At 40.6% G+C, this 15181-nt stretch overlaps 1 protein-coding gene across 4 annotated transcripts in view; it reads right to left on the minus strand.

Moving 5' to 3' along the window:
* Positions 1 to 9708: 9708 nt before the first annotated feature.
* The window catches only part of GSR (glutathione-disulfide reductase), a 64193-nt gene continuing 58720 nt past the window's right edge, over positions 9709 to 15181 (minus strand). For all 4 annotated transcript variants that reach the window (XM_086380916.1, XM_086380915.1, XM_086380917.1 and 1 more), the window contains exons 11-13: positions 14138 to 14269; positions 13176 to 13309; positions 9709 to 10652 (exon numbers count right to left, since the gene is read on the minus strand). In XM_086380916.1, coding sequence (XP_086237042.1) covers positions 10503 to 10652; positions 13176 to 13309; positions 14138 to 14269 — 416 coding nt within the window. In that variant the 3' untranslated portion in view covers positions 9709 to 10502. The remainder of the gene's footprint in view (positions 10653 to 13175; positions 13310 to 14137; positions 14270 to 15181) is intronic.

Here is a 15181-nt window from a genome sequence, read left to right on the forward strand (position 1 = left end):
CGGATCAGGGAACTAAGATCTAGCAAGCTGTGCGGCACGGTCAAATACATTAATTAAATTGAAAAACAAAACAACACTTTAAAGATTGGGTATAACTTAAGTGCCCCCCTGGAGAAGGAAATGGCAACCCGCTCCAGCAGTCTTACCTGGGAAATCCCATGGACAAAGGAGCATGGCGGGCTACAGCCCATGGGGAAATAAATTCAGTTCAGTTCAGTCGCTCAGTCATGTCCGACTCTTTGCGACCCCATGAACTGCAGCACGCCAGGCCTCCCTGTCCATCACCAACTCCCGGAGTTCACTCAAACTCATGTCCATCGAGTCAGTGATGCCATCCAGCCATCTCATCCTCTGCCATCCCCTTCTCCTCCTGCCCCCAATCCCTCCCAGCATGAGTCTTTCCCAATGAGTCAACTCTTCGCATGAGGTGGCCAAAGTGCTGGAGTTTCAGCTTTAGCATCAGTCCTTCCAATGAATACCCAGGACTGATCTCCTTTAGGATGGACTGGTTGGATCTCCTTGCAGTCCAAGGGACTCTCAAGAGTCTTCTCCAACACCACAGTTTAAAAGCATCAATTCTTCAGCGCTCAGCTTTCTTCACAGTCCAACTCTCACATCCATACATGACCCCTGGAAAAACCATAACCTTGACTAGACAGACCCTTGTTGGCAAAGTAATGTCTCTGCTTTTGAATATGCTATCTAGGTTGGTCATAACTTTCCTTCCAAGGAGTAAGTGTCTTTTAATTTCATGGCTGCATTCACCATCTGCAGTGATTTTGGAGCCCCCCAAAATAAAGTCTGACACTGTTTCCACTGTTTCCCCATCTATTTGCCATGAAGTGATGGGACCGGATGCCATGATCTTAGTTTTCTGAATGTTGGGCTTTAAGCCAACTTTTTCACTCTCCTCTTTCATTTTCATCAAGAGGCTTTTTAGTTCCTCCTCACTTTCTGCCATAATGGTGGTGTCATCTGCATATCTGAGGTTATTGATATTTCTCCCGGCAATCTTGATTCCAGCTTGTGCTTCTTCCAGCCCAGTGTTTCTCAAGATGTACTCTGCATAGAAGTTAAATAAGCAGGGTGAAAATATACAGCCTTGACGTACAGCCCATGGGGAAATAAATTAATTAAATTTAAGAACAAATCAACAACACTTTAAAGATTGGATATAACTTAAGTGCCCCCACCCCCAGAAGGAAATGGCAGCCTGCCCAGGTATTCTTGCCTGGGAAATCCCATGGACAAAGGAACCTGGTGGGCTACAGCCCATGGGGTCGCAAAGAGTCAAATACAACTTAGGGACTGATGGCAATAATTTACGGCTTCTCTGGTGGTTCATCTGGTAAAGAATCTTCCTGCGTTGCGGAAGACCAGGGTTCAACCCCTGTTTTGGGAAGATCCCCTGCAGAAGGATAATTTAAGCTTGTCCTCTTCCCTTTTCCTATCACAGTATGGCTTCAGCCCCACCTCTGTTGGCATCCTGGGCAGCAAGTGGCCTAAGAGAGCCAGAGACCAAAGGCCAAGGGGCACAGAAACTGCTGGCTTCAAAGGACTTTTGTGTCTCCTCCCACCCTTCAACTTTTGGTTTGATTGCAAAGTCTCCTCTTCTTTCCTAACCAGAAGATTCTATCTTCTCTGGGACTTGGCACAGTGCCCTGCACAGAGAAGAAACCCAGCAAATGTTTTAAAACAATGAACCTGATCTATTATTGCCTTAACTCAGACTTCCCCTTTTATAACCCCACTCACTCTTTGAACACATGTTGACATCAGGCTCACTGGCCTGACAAAGAATAGCCATGGGCAACCGAGTTTATTATGCACTAGTTATTATGCTAACTTCTTTACCTGCATTAACTCATTTAATCCTCACAAGAACCCAGTGAAGTAAATACTTTAACTATCCCTATTTTACTTATGAACAAAGGAAGGCAGCAAGAGATTAAGTAACTTGTCCAATGTCATCCAGCAAATAAACAGTATTACACAGGCTCAGAGCCAGGCACCCTGGCTCCAGACCCTATAAACCACCTACAATACCACCTCATGGGGCACCAACCTCAGTCTTCTCCCCTTTCCCGTCACTAGTTAAGCCTCCAGCATATGCCACAAAGTTGCTCGAGACAGTCAGATTCCATTCTGCTCGTCAGGCTTTGCGGCTTTATTTTACTGCAAGTGTTTGACTTGGAGGAGTCAGTCTATCCTCCATCTCCATGCTAAGTATAATTTCTTGAAAGTTCGCTTGTCTAGTGTAGTGTTGGCCTAGCAAATTTCTTGTTTCTATATTCACCTTGTTCTTACTTTCCATTCTGATCCTGTTTGACATTTGAAGACCAGAAACCCATCACAACAAAGACATGAAAATAGATCCACTCTCATGAAGAGTCCTAGCAATGCAAAGCGTAACCACAATGAGATGTCATTTTTGTTAGTCAAATTGGAAACAAAAACCAACAGCATCTATGCTGATGAGTTTGTATCTGAGTTTTCAAAGGAAAGGAAGAAGATATTATTCAGGGGTGGGGGAAAAAGTATGCCAAGAAAGGGGATAAAGGATATCCTTAAATTTCTAGAGAGTTAAGCTTTTGAAAATCAAAGTTCTTTCTGTTCTCTGCCCTAACATATTCCTCCATGAAGACCATGAGTAAAGAGACAACTCAAACAGGAGGGAAAGAAGGAGGAAATTTTTAAGTTGGGCAAAAACAAACAAAGCAAGATACAATTTAAGATATCTAGGCATATCAATAATCTTTAAAGCAGATTGAGCTTTCAAAGTATTTATGAACTATTACAAATTCTATAACCAAATATTCCTTTTCAAATTATTAAAACCCTGGGGTATTGATATTGGGTTCATCTGAATAAAAATTTCAACAGAAAGTCTTTTTATGAATTTTATGTATTTTATAGATGTGTTATATATAATATAGGTTACTTTATTCAGTAGTGGTACAATATACTCCAGAGGTTTTATATAAGTAGAATTTTGAGACTTAAATATTTTTAAAACATTGCTGCTAAGTCGCTTCAGTTGTGTCCGACTCTGTGCGACCCCATAGACGGCAGCCCACCAGGCTCCTCTGTCCCTGGGATTCTCCAGGCAAGAACACTGGAGTGGGTTGCCATTTCCTTCTCCAATGCATGAAAGTGAAAAGTGAAAGTGAAGTCGCTCAGTCATGCCCGACTCTTAGCGACCCCATGGACTGGAGCCTACCAGGCTCCTCCGTCCATGGGATTTTCCAGGCAAGAGTACTGGAGTGGTGTGCCATTATTACCTAAATGTCTGATAACTGCTAATACTTTGCATATGCTATCACATATGAAACTTGCTATAGAAAACAATCCTGCTGGTTTTTTTAATGTAAAAGGTATTTCCTACAATTTTGTAAATGCAGAGTTTTATAAATTAAATTTTTACAAGAAAAAGTTCATTTTTTGTTTATAATATAAGCAAACTCAGAACTATGGAAATGTATTCTTTGGTTTAGAATATTTTAACTGCAAGTAACAAAAGATATATCTAAATACAGCTGAAATAATACATAGTTTCTAATCTCACATAACAAATGCAGAGACAGATATTTTGGGGTCTCGTTAATTCAACAACACCAGTGTCATTATGAATCATCTTCACATCCTCTAACTATGGCAAAATTTTGCCTTCATGGCCACAAGATGGCTGCAGCAGTTCCAGATATTATTTTATTCCCTGTATTATTTAAAAAAAAATTTAATAAGGTAAAATATAAAGTAAATCTACCATTATAACCCATTTTAGGTCCATAATTCAGTGGGATTAAGTACATTCAGTATGTTATGAAACCATCACCTCTCCCCATTTTCAGAACTTTTTTCATCATCCCAAGCAGCACCTATTAAATGTTAAGTCCCCACAGCTTCCTCCCCCGAGTCTGGCAATTTCTATTCTACTTTCTGTCTCTATGAATTTGCCTATTCTGGGCACCTTGTATAAGTAGACGCATACAATATCTGTCCTTCTTTGTCTGGCTTGTTTCACTCAGAATAATGTGTTAAAGGCTCATCTACATCACAGAGTATGTCAGAACTTCATTCTTGTTTTTATAATTCAAGGATAGTTGATGTACAAAATTACCTAAGTTAGAGGTGTATTGTATAGTGATACACAATTCTAAAGGCTATACTCCATTTATACTTATTCTGAAATGCTGGTATATTCCCTGGGTGGTACAGTATATCATCATAGCTTATTTTCCACATAACTGCCTGTATATCTTAATTCCCTATTCCTATATTGCCCCTTCCCCTTTCCTCTCGTTTGTAACCGCTGGTTTGTTCTCTATATCTGTGAGTCTGTTTCTTGTTATATTCACTAGTTTGTTATATTTTTTAGATTCCACATACAAAAATGATATCATACAGTATTTATCTTTCTCTGAATTATTTCACTTAGCATAATAGACCATCCATGTTGTTGCTATTTCATTCTTGTTTACAGATGGGTAGTATTCCATTGTATGTATGTATGTAAAATAGGAGGGCATGGCAACCCACTCCAGTGTTCTTGCCTGGAGAATCCCATGGACAGAGGAGCCTGGTGGGCTACAGTCCACGGGGTTGCAAAGAGTCAGACACAACAGAGCAACTAAGCACAGCACAGCACATGTATATATACACACATATATACCAAATCTTCTTTATTCATCCCTTGATGGACACTTGCTTCCATATATCTTGGATATTGTAAATAATTTCCAAGTGCTGTGAACACTGGGGTACATGTATCTTTGAGTTCGTGTTTTTGTTCTTTCCAGATATATATCCAGGAGTGGAATTGCTAGATGATATGGTAGTTCTGTTTTCAGTTTTTATAGAAGCCTCCATATATTTATTTCTACATTAGCTGTACCAGTTTACATTCCCATCAAGAGTATAATAAGATTTCCTTTTCTGCACATCTTCATCAGCATTTGTGTTTTTTGACAATACCTATTCTGACAGGTGTGAGGTGGTATCTCACTGTAGTTTTTGATTTGCATGTCCCCATTTCCAGTGGTCATGTATCGATGTGAGCTGGACTGTGAAGAAGGCTGAGTGCCGAAAAATCGATGCTTTTGAACTGTGGTGCTGGAGAAGACTCTTGAGAGCCCCTTGGACTGCAAGGAGATCCAACCAGTCCATTCTGAAGGAGATCAGCCCTGGGATTTCTTTGGAAGGAATGATGCTAAAGCTGAAACTCCAGTACTTTGGCCACCTCACGCGAAGAGTTGACTCATTGGAAAAGACTCTGATGCTGGGAGGGATTGGGGGCAGGAGGAGAAGGGGACGACAGAGGATGAGATGGCTGGATGGCATCACTGACTCGATGGACGTGAGTCTGAGTGAACTCTGGGAGTTGGTGATGGACAGGGAGGCCTGGCGTGCTGCGATTCATGGGGTCACAAAGAGTCAGACACGACTGAGTGACTGAACTGAACTGAACTGAATGATGAAAGCATGTCTTATTCACTCTAGTATTTATTCCTCCCCACACTCAAGCATGGTGTTTTCCTGGTGGCTTAGACAGTAAAGAATCTACCTGCCACGTGGGACACCTGGGTTCAGTCCCTGGTTCAGGAAGATTCCCTGAAGGAGGAAATGGCCACCCACTCCAGTATTCTTGCCTGGAAAATCCCATGGACAGAGGAGCCTGACAGACTACAGTCCATGGTGTCGCAAAGAGTAGAACACAACTGAAGCAACTTAGCACGCACGCAAAACTTGCTCAAAGATGGGATGCTCCTTGGCTGAAGAACACTGACACTCCCGTGAACATTCCTCTGCCTTCAGGTTCAGTGGCCTAAGACTCTTCTCCCTTTTCGCCGAGCACCTTCCCCATGACTTTATTCCTATCCTGTCTTTTTCCTCCAAGATTTTAGCCCTTTATCCATCCTTTAAATGTGGGCATTATTGATGCTCTGGCCTTGTCTCTCATCACACTCCCTAAGGGTCATGGATAGACTTGTGGCTTTAACTATAATCTTCACGTGTGTAATTCACAAATCTCTCCCAAGTCTTGACTTTTCTTCTAAACTCCAGCTTCTTTATCTCCAGGACCCTACTGGGACCACAAGCTCAACATGCCTAAATCTTGGAGCATCTGCTCCCTGTCAACCAGTTCCTCTGGCTGTTGTTGGTATTTTATTAATGGTCTTTCTATGAATGGTATCATCCTTCTCCCAGTCCCTCATGCTGGAAACGTCAGGCCTAGTTTTGACTCCTCCCTTCCCCTCAAGCCCTAAATTCAACCAGCTCACAAATTCTGCAGGTTCATTTTAATACAATTTTTCTTGCATGCGTTCCTTTCCACTCCCACTGCCACCACCCTAGTCTGGCCCCTTTATGGACTCACACAAAGACAGTATCAGCCCCATTGCTGATCTCCATCCTACTCTCTTTTTTGCTATTTCCACCTTCATCTTCTAACCCCCACTTTGATGACATTTCCTCCTCTGACGATCTTCAATGATTCCTTGTTGCTCTTCTTCTCATCCATTTATCAAGGTTCTCTTTACACAGCACAACCTAATTTTCTACTGTCATCTCCCACTGCTCCCAGTCACTCAACAGTACTGGACGCTGCAGTGAAGAAGAGGAACACACAGCACAGAAATGTGTAGGGTGTGCTCCCTGACTTTGAAGGGAGCAAAGAACATGGAAAAGTATTTAATGGCACTGCAGCAAGTGCACCTAGATAGACAAGCTTTCTTGAAATTCAAGATGGTTTTAGGAAATTAAGACAGGGTTAGTGTAACTTTCAGATAACCATGGACTAATTTAAGCAAAAGGAATGGTATCCTATGTAGGGTAGCTCACAGAATCTTGGGAGGACTGGTGATCCATATTCAGAAGTTAGGCAGCCAGAGTCACAGTGGCCAAAACCATGGCTCGGAAATGGGCCAGCGAGGTCAGCTTTAGTGTCATGGTGTTCTGATCACGACAGCTAGAAACCAACAAGACAGGCACTAGGGCTGCAGCCAGGCTGCCCCTTGATTTTACTGCCACGACGACCATCACCTGCCACTAGGATGGAGCCTCCTATCCCTGTTCCTTTGCATCACTGGTTTCTTGAATGCTCAGGAATGGCTGCGTCTGATTGGCCAAGTCTGCCATGTGCCTCCTCCTTAGCTGCAAGGGAGACTGGGAAGCCTTGTACCAGTCTAGGAAGCATTTCTAGGTTCTATGTGGAGAGCTGGGCTTCGCCTCCAAGGTTTGTAAGGTTCGGATTCCTCAAATATATGGAGTCTAGAGGTTGAACATGCAAAATGAACAAATGTTTGCTTACACAACTTAAGGGGACTTGTTTGCATAAACATTGTATGTAAAATCTAGATTTAACGCCAGTGCTACCTACCATTTAGCATGTTTTGAAACTTCTCCTAAGACATTAAATAGCACTTAAAGTACGCTATATAAAACCTAGAAATGACTGTATACAATCATTCTTACCTTTAAAATGTTGACTTTGATCTTTATTGATGAGTCAACATGCTAAATTATTGTATCAATGGTAATGGAAAAAAAAGAGTATTTCTCAGAGTAGAGCACAATGGAAATCACCTTCTGTATCTACCTGTTTCCCTGGAGGTCAGATTCACACAAAAATTCATGGAAAGTTTGAAGGCCTGAAAATCCTGCTTACCCATTTTTCACAAAAAAGTTAAGGATTAAAATGTTACGGTTAGGGTTACAGGGCTCTTTTTAAATATAGATCTTAGTCTCAAAAATCACACAATCACATACCTTCTTCCTCGTGCAGCCAAATTTGCTGTATAATATACCAGGAATATTACAAAACTGAAATAGAGAATACAGAAAATGATTGACACTAAGTAGAAAGTGACATATGCGAGGTGAACACATAGTGTAGACCGCCTTATGTGACAAGGAATTATGGGAATACATACGCATAAGACCGTGAAAGAAGTCTTCACAAAGGCGGTGTTAGTCAAACATTGTAAAATGAGTAGATTGCCATTAGTGTGTGTGATTACAGATGGCCACAAATTTACCACTCTTCCCAATGACAGCTGAAGTCCAATTCACTCCCTCTTAAATCCTCTGTGACTTGCTTAACTGATAACACAGAGTATTAGTGACATTCTAGAACTTCCAAGGTTAGGTCATAGGGCTTGCAGTGCCTGTCTGGGAATCCTGAAACAATCTCTGGGAGCCCTGAGCTTCCATCTATCAACTCAGAGACGGCCATGCTAGAGAGGCCACACGTGGGCAGTTTGGTTGACAGCCCCAGCCGAGCCCAGCCTTTCAGCCAGTCACCCCTGTCCAAGTGTCTGACACATGGACGATTGTTTTAGACTCACTAAGCCAGCCCATCTGCCATATGAACACCACCAATTGACTTTTATCAACATCAACAGAAGAGTCATCCTTGCAAGCTCCGTCCTGCTCCAATTCCTGACCCGCAAAATTGTGAAGTGTAAGAAAATGATTGCTAGGTTAAGCCCGTTTTCAGGCAGTTCATTACGTATCAATATATTACCAGACCATCAGGTTTAACAAGTGGGAAAGAACATTCAGCTAACACATGCTCTTCAGCTCCAGTCAAGTTGAACTTTATCATTCCCCATGTATACGTGGCCATCTCTGCCCCGCTGTACCTCCCACATCCTCTGACCTCCTCCACAATCCCCAATTCCAAATCCTACATACCTCTTTCTTAGTTTTCCCAGAAAACTGGTAGTTTCTGCTTCCTCTGAACTTGTATCCTTCCACCTCTCCAAAGCCTCACTAGGATGGCACTGTCCCCTTTTCCCACAAGAGTACAAATTTGTGTCTATGGTCCCAATTAATTAAGAGTGCCCCTCCCACTCCCCAAGTGTCCCATTCTAGTCAATAGATTATACGGTCACTCTATGCTTAACACGCCGCTTTGAATCCCAGTTATTTGTGTAGAATTCTCCCTCTTATGCTAGATTATATGGTTACTTGAAGAAACCAAGTACTATAAGCTTTCCTTCCTACTGAGCACCTACACCAGGCTGCCTCATGTATCTGAGCCTTCACTCGCAACTTGGGTGATCGGCTTGCAGGCTGGACTGAGCTGAGGACTAATGAGAAAGATGACTAACACTTGGAAAAGGTTATTTCCAGGTTGGTGTACTCTGGAACCAGAAAAAAGGGAGTGTGGGGGGCTCCTGCGATAAAAGGAAACCCACCAGGTCAGCGGAGCCCAGGACTGCAGGCCACGACCTTTTGGCCAGCAGTGATTATGTCAGTTCACGTCCAGGTTTTTAGACCCTGTTTTCTCGATGACAGATATATAACCTGGTTACTAGTGACAGTTTTCTTTTGTTGAGACTGGACCTACTTAATCCATCAGTACAGTGGCAACCTGGTCATGGCTAACCAGGAAGACATTCAGTAAAGGCTTAATGACAGAAGTCAGTAGCACTAAGTCACTATTGAAAGCCATGGGAAAATGTAACCAGCTTACTTAACCTAGCTGGTAAAGGCTAATGGAAATAAAATGCTAAAAACTTATGATTTCTCAACCATTATATTCACTAAATGTTTCTATTATGCCTCTGGTCTTATAAAAGCAAAATCTCTTTTCTCTCCCATAAGGCCTTAAGCCTACTCAAAGTAGCTCACTTTGGCCATCTGACCCTTCAATCTGAAATATTCTTAGAAAATGAACTGTCACCCATTAACTCATAACAAATATTATAAGAAGAAAAGACTGTGATTTTATTTTCAGATTTTTGGAAACAGTTTTCAAAAAAATAAAATGACAAGAACACATACAAAAATTGCAACCATTCATTGAACTATGAGCTCTTGGCAGAGGAAAAGCCTTTGGAAGTATTTGAGTCCCTCTCCTGAAAGCCAGGATCACTTCTCAAATGTCCTTCACGCAACCAGCCTCCTCAAATCTTTCCCAAATTTGATGAACTTCATCTCTTAAAAGTCAACAGGAATCATTTTAAATCATTTAGAACAAAATAAAGAATAAAATACAGGAGGTATGCCTCTTAAGTTATATGTTTTTAAAGAAAACTCACATCCTTGAAATAGCTTTGCAATATGCAGAGCACAGTACTGGCTTCATAAAAAACAAAATCACTCTGTACTTGCATTCTTTAAATGTGAAGAGCAACTGTCATCTTCCTCTATAAAAATTAGCAAGCAATATTCATTCAGGAACATTCATTTAACTGTACTTCATATAGTTTTATACTTAGGATGAGGCTAAAACAAAAACACAAAAACCAGCCAGCCCAGAGCTACTAATAAAACAAACAGTAATTACTGAGAGATGTGACCAAGTGAAAAATCAATCCTGAAAAACAAAACAAATTTCTAAGTACAGAAATAGGCCGACTGAAAATTTCCACACTTGGAAGATCCTGATGACGATAAAGAAATACGGAAAGTGGGAACAGTAAGTAAACGTGATGATTTGGTTCCTTCCCGAAGGTCTACTGGTCCAGCTGCCGGCCACACAAGTCTCTGGGTTCTCAGCGAAGTGTGACCAGCTCTTCTGAAGAGGTAGGATGGATAGCAACCGTGTTGTCAAAGTCAGATTTTGTGGCTCCCATTTTCACTGCAACTGCAAAGCCCTGCAGCATTTCATCACATCCAATTCCCTGCATATGAATTCCAACCACCTGCAAAAGAAAAGAAAAAAATGTTTTTACCTCCACAATTGCATGAGCCAGTTCCTTGTGATCAATCTCCTTCTAGGCATGTGCACACATGCACACATACATTTGTACACTAATGATTTTTTTATTAGTCATGAGAAGTGAAGTGAAGTCACTCAGTCGTGTCCGACTCTTTGCGACCCCATGGACGGTAGCCTACCAGGCTTCTCAGTCTATGGGATTTTCCAGGCAAGAGTACTGGAGTGGGGTGCCATTTCCATCTCCAGGGGATCTTCCCGACCCAGGGATCGAACCCCCTTCTCCCGCATTGCAGGCAGACACTTTACCCTCTGAGCCACCAGGGAAGTCTAGTCATGAGAGATACCTGGTATTTAAAAACCTCTAAAAAAACTTACATCTTTAATCCTGATATAGCATAAAACAGCCTACATGTCCCTGCATAATTCTGCCCCAACATCCTTCCACTGTCCACCTCACTCAGCTCTCCCAAAGGCTCTCCGCTTTCCAGCCTCACCAGCTTTCCTCCCAACCTGAGGATTCACTACGCTCTCTCCTGATGGAACACAGGCTGTTCCCTCTGTCTGGACACTCTTTCCTCCCCTCTCAAGTGTTAAAGTCCCTTCATTCTTCAGATGGCTACACCTGCCTTTCCGACCAAGTTAAAGCACCCATGCAAGCACTCAGTCCCAGTATTACTCCATCATGGTTCTATAACAACTGCAAAGTTGTATTACTTGGGGACTGGACAATTACAGTCTGTCTTTCCCAGCAGACATTAATCTCTAGATGGAGGGGACTCTGTCCACTTTTGCTTTCCACTCTATCCATCTGGCCTAGCACAGAGATAGCTCTTAGAGGCACTCAACCCACACGTGCTGGCTGACTGCACAGATGACCATCAAGTGGCATTTGTTTCAAATCACACTTTCCAATGAGGTTTCTAAATATATTTGAAAACTAGTTAGTGTTCATCTAAATATATTTAAAAACTAGTTAATGTTCATCTCCAGCAAATATTTTTAGGGCATGTAGTCTGCTGAAAGACAAAGTTAGAGAATATAAAGTTTCACCACAAAAATATTGTGCTTCAAAACAAATCAGGAATATTCTTAATATACCTGAACAGTACACTTAAAGATGGTTAAGATGCAAATTTTGTTTTTTATATATATATATATATTTTTTTAACAGTTGAAAAAAAGTATATCTCAATATAAGACAAAGAAATCCCAAATCACACACTGCATATATTCAACATGGCTAAATTTTTAGATACGGTGATCTAAAACTGAGTTCACAAACAGCTTCTGGTGATGGCATGAGTCTTATGCTATTTCTGTTCATATCCCAGTTCTTAGCCTTTAGTTGACTGTCAGGTAATGTTTACCAAATAAATTAATGATAAACGGTATAAAGAAATAACAGATATGAAGAGGTAAGTAACGACCTCACTGTTTCAATAACTGGACATCTCAGGCTACTGAGAACATTCAGGGCAAGAAACGGCAACTTTTATCTTGCTGCCAAACTACTTACTTCTCTTCATACTGATTCTCTGCTTCTGTTAACTTTCAGTGATACTGATTTTCATAAGCCAGGACCTTGTCTCATGGCTTTTAGTGTAAGGGCCCAGTTGATTCAGATACAAACTATGTCCTCTTTCATAAGAAAAGTTGGAACCTACATCTGAATCTTTAGGTATCATTTCTCACAGAGCCATGTTCCCATATTGCTAAGTTCCACCTTAGTATTTAATTCAATTTCTAGAAAAGTCCAATAAGCTGACCTAATATCAAAACAAAATCCATTTTTTAAATTATTAAGAAAAAAAAAGGAAACTGTTCAACTTCAAACCAAAATCACAATGAAATACCACTTCACATCCATTAGGATGGCCACAATTAAAAACACAGTAACAAGTCTTGGTGGAGGTGAAGGGGACCTGCAACCCTCGTATGTTGCTAAAAGGAACATAAAATGGTGCAGTCACTTTGGAAAACAGTTTGGCCGTTCCTCAAAATGTTAAACCACAAAAGATTATCGATTATCTCAGAACATTTTACTATATAAACTTCTTCCTGACTGATTGGTTACGTTAAATCTAAACTTCTTACATTAAATTCTTACACTTACCAATATTTCTGAGTTGCCTATCTGTTCTGGCCTATTGGTCAATGACATCCTTTTCCACTTACACTTTTCTTTTTTGGGGCCAAACCATGTAGCTTGTGGGATCTTAGTTCTGCAACCGGGGACTGATCGCAGGCTCTAACAGTGAAAGCGCCAAGTCCTAACTATTGGACTGCTAGGGAATTCCTCTCCACCTTACATTTTCAATGCAGTGGAACCCTCTTTCTATGTGAAACATTATGAATAACTCCAATATAGAGAGACAGATAAAAGAGCCACTGTGCTGGCTGAACCAGAAAAAGCTTTACTAGGTCTCTTCCCTTCCCTCCTCATGAAAACACCTCCACCCCTGCCAATCTTGAAGACGCTCTTCGGCTTACTGGACTTGGCGCATACCTTTTCCTCTTTGTTGGCACAAACCATTTTCATCACACATTTTGTTTTCCTTTTGGTAACTGCATGATACATTGGGGTAAAGGTGGTAGAATAAGTCTTCACATTTTCTTTTCCATATTTATAAATGGCTTCATCTGTAAGGCAGGGGGGGAAAAGCACCTATCAGAAACTGAAACAATTCCACCGAGCAGTCAGAGAGATGGCCAGAAATACATAACCTGAATCAAGTCATAAAGGAAAATTACTCAAAACGACAAGGAAGGACATTCTACAACATAAACCTCAGTATCACGAAAGACAAAAGACAAGCTAAGGAATTCTGTCTCTTGACTAAAGGAGACCAAAGAGGTATCAAAAGTAAATATATTGTATTATCCTAGAATACATGCAAGACTTGGGGGGAAATGTTAAATATAAAATTATCTGAGGTAATTGGCAAAATTTGAATAAGGTTTAAAGTTTAGATAATATTGCATGTATTTAAATATTCCCATTTGAAACTGCTTCTGTAAGGCAATGGCCTTGTTCTTAGGAAATAGATACTGAAGTATGTGTATGCAAACAGCGAGAAAACGATAAAGCAAAAATGTGATCGGCAGACAGGAGTCCTCTGGTGTTTCTGCAACTCTTCCTTAAATTTGAAATTAGTTCAAACTAAAAAGCTTTAAAAAGTCAGACAGATAAAATGGAGTAGGGAAAAGGAATTACACTTTCAAAGTACTAACAGTTGGGGAAGAAACTGGAGATGTGATAAGAAGCTAACTACTGTGCTGGCCCAAAAGTTCATTCAGGTGTTTCTGTAACATCTTATGGAAAACCTCGAATGAATTTTTTAGCCAACCCAATAAAAAGAATTATAATTTGGGGGGGCTGAGATAGATTTAGTCAGCAGACAGACACCTAGCTAAAGTTAGCAGAGAAGGGGAAGAAACCATAAATGACCTTCGTTTTTAACCACCTACCTTCTGTGAGTCCCACTGTTCCAATAGGGGGGTGGCTGAAGACCACTGTGGGGATGTTGTCATAGTCTAATTTGGAATCTTCTTTGCACTCAAAAAGTCTATGGGCAAGTTTTCGGCCAGCAGCAATTGCAACTACAAAGATATTTTAAAATTAGTGTCTAGCTTATTGTTCATTTTAACATAGCAGAATTGTTCTACTAATCATTTATTCATCTGGCTTAACACACAAGTTTTAAGTTTTTCATCAGTGCTCATTACAATATTCATTTCTATATAATAAAGACCTATCAATGCCTTAGTTAACAATCCAAAACAATTTGCTTATACGAATTCTACACATTCCATTACGATCCCCCCACACATTTGCAAGAAACACATTTGCAAGTTTGCAAACATCTGGCAGTTATCTATTTTTTTAAATTAAACTTTTTATTTCATATTGGAATACAGCTTCTTAAAGGCTTCCCTGGTGGCTCAGATGGTAAAGAATCCACCTGCAATGCAGGAGACCTGAGTTCGATCCCTGGGTTGGAAAGATCCCATGGAGAAGGGAATGCCTTCCGTATTCTTGCCTGGAGAATTCCATGGACAGGACTCCGGCAGGGGTTGCAGAGTTGGACACGACTGGGCAACTAAGCACACACAATAGCTGATTAACAATATTGTGATAAGTGTCAGGTGGACAGCAAAGGGATTGAGCCATACATATACATGTTATCTATTCTCTTCCAGTGGCAATTACCTCTTAATGAGGATATTAGCTTTTTGATACAATATTTATGGAGCAAACTATCTCAAGCATCTATTTCAAGCATCTTTACTTCTACTTTACAATCAGCTACTTCACAGGAATATTTTAAGTTTCTTTTAAAAATTATTTTTATTTCTTATTAATTTTTAAAAAAGTTTACCTTCCTTAGCCTGTTTTTATTCCTAACAGTCTTTTAGAACAAATGCCTGAGTTCAATATAAGCTCTGGTTTTTAATTTTATTGACTTTAAATTGACAAAAAGTTTTTTTCCAAAGTAAGGCATCAGTAGGATA

This window comes from Bos grunniens, chromosome 27 (assembly GCF_055505025.1).
Source record: "Bos grunniens cultivar Pamir isolate PY7600 chromosome 27, Bosgru_T2T1.0, whole genome shotgun sequence".
In the NCBI taxonomy this organism is placed as follows: Eukaryota; Metazoa; Chordata; class Mammalia; order Artiodactyla; family Bovidae; genus Bos; species Bos grunniens.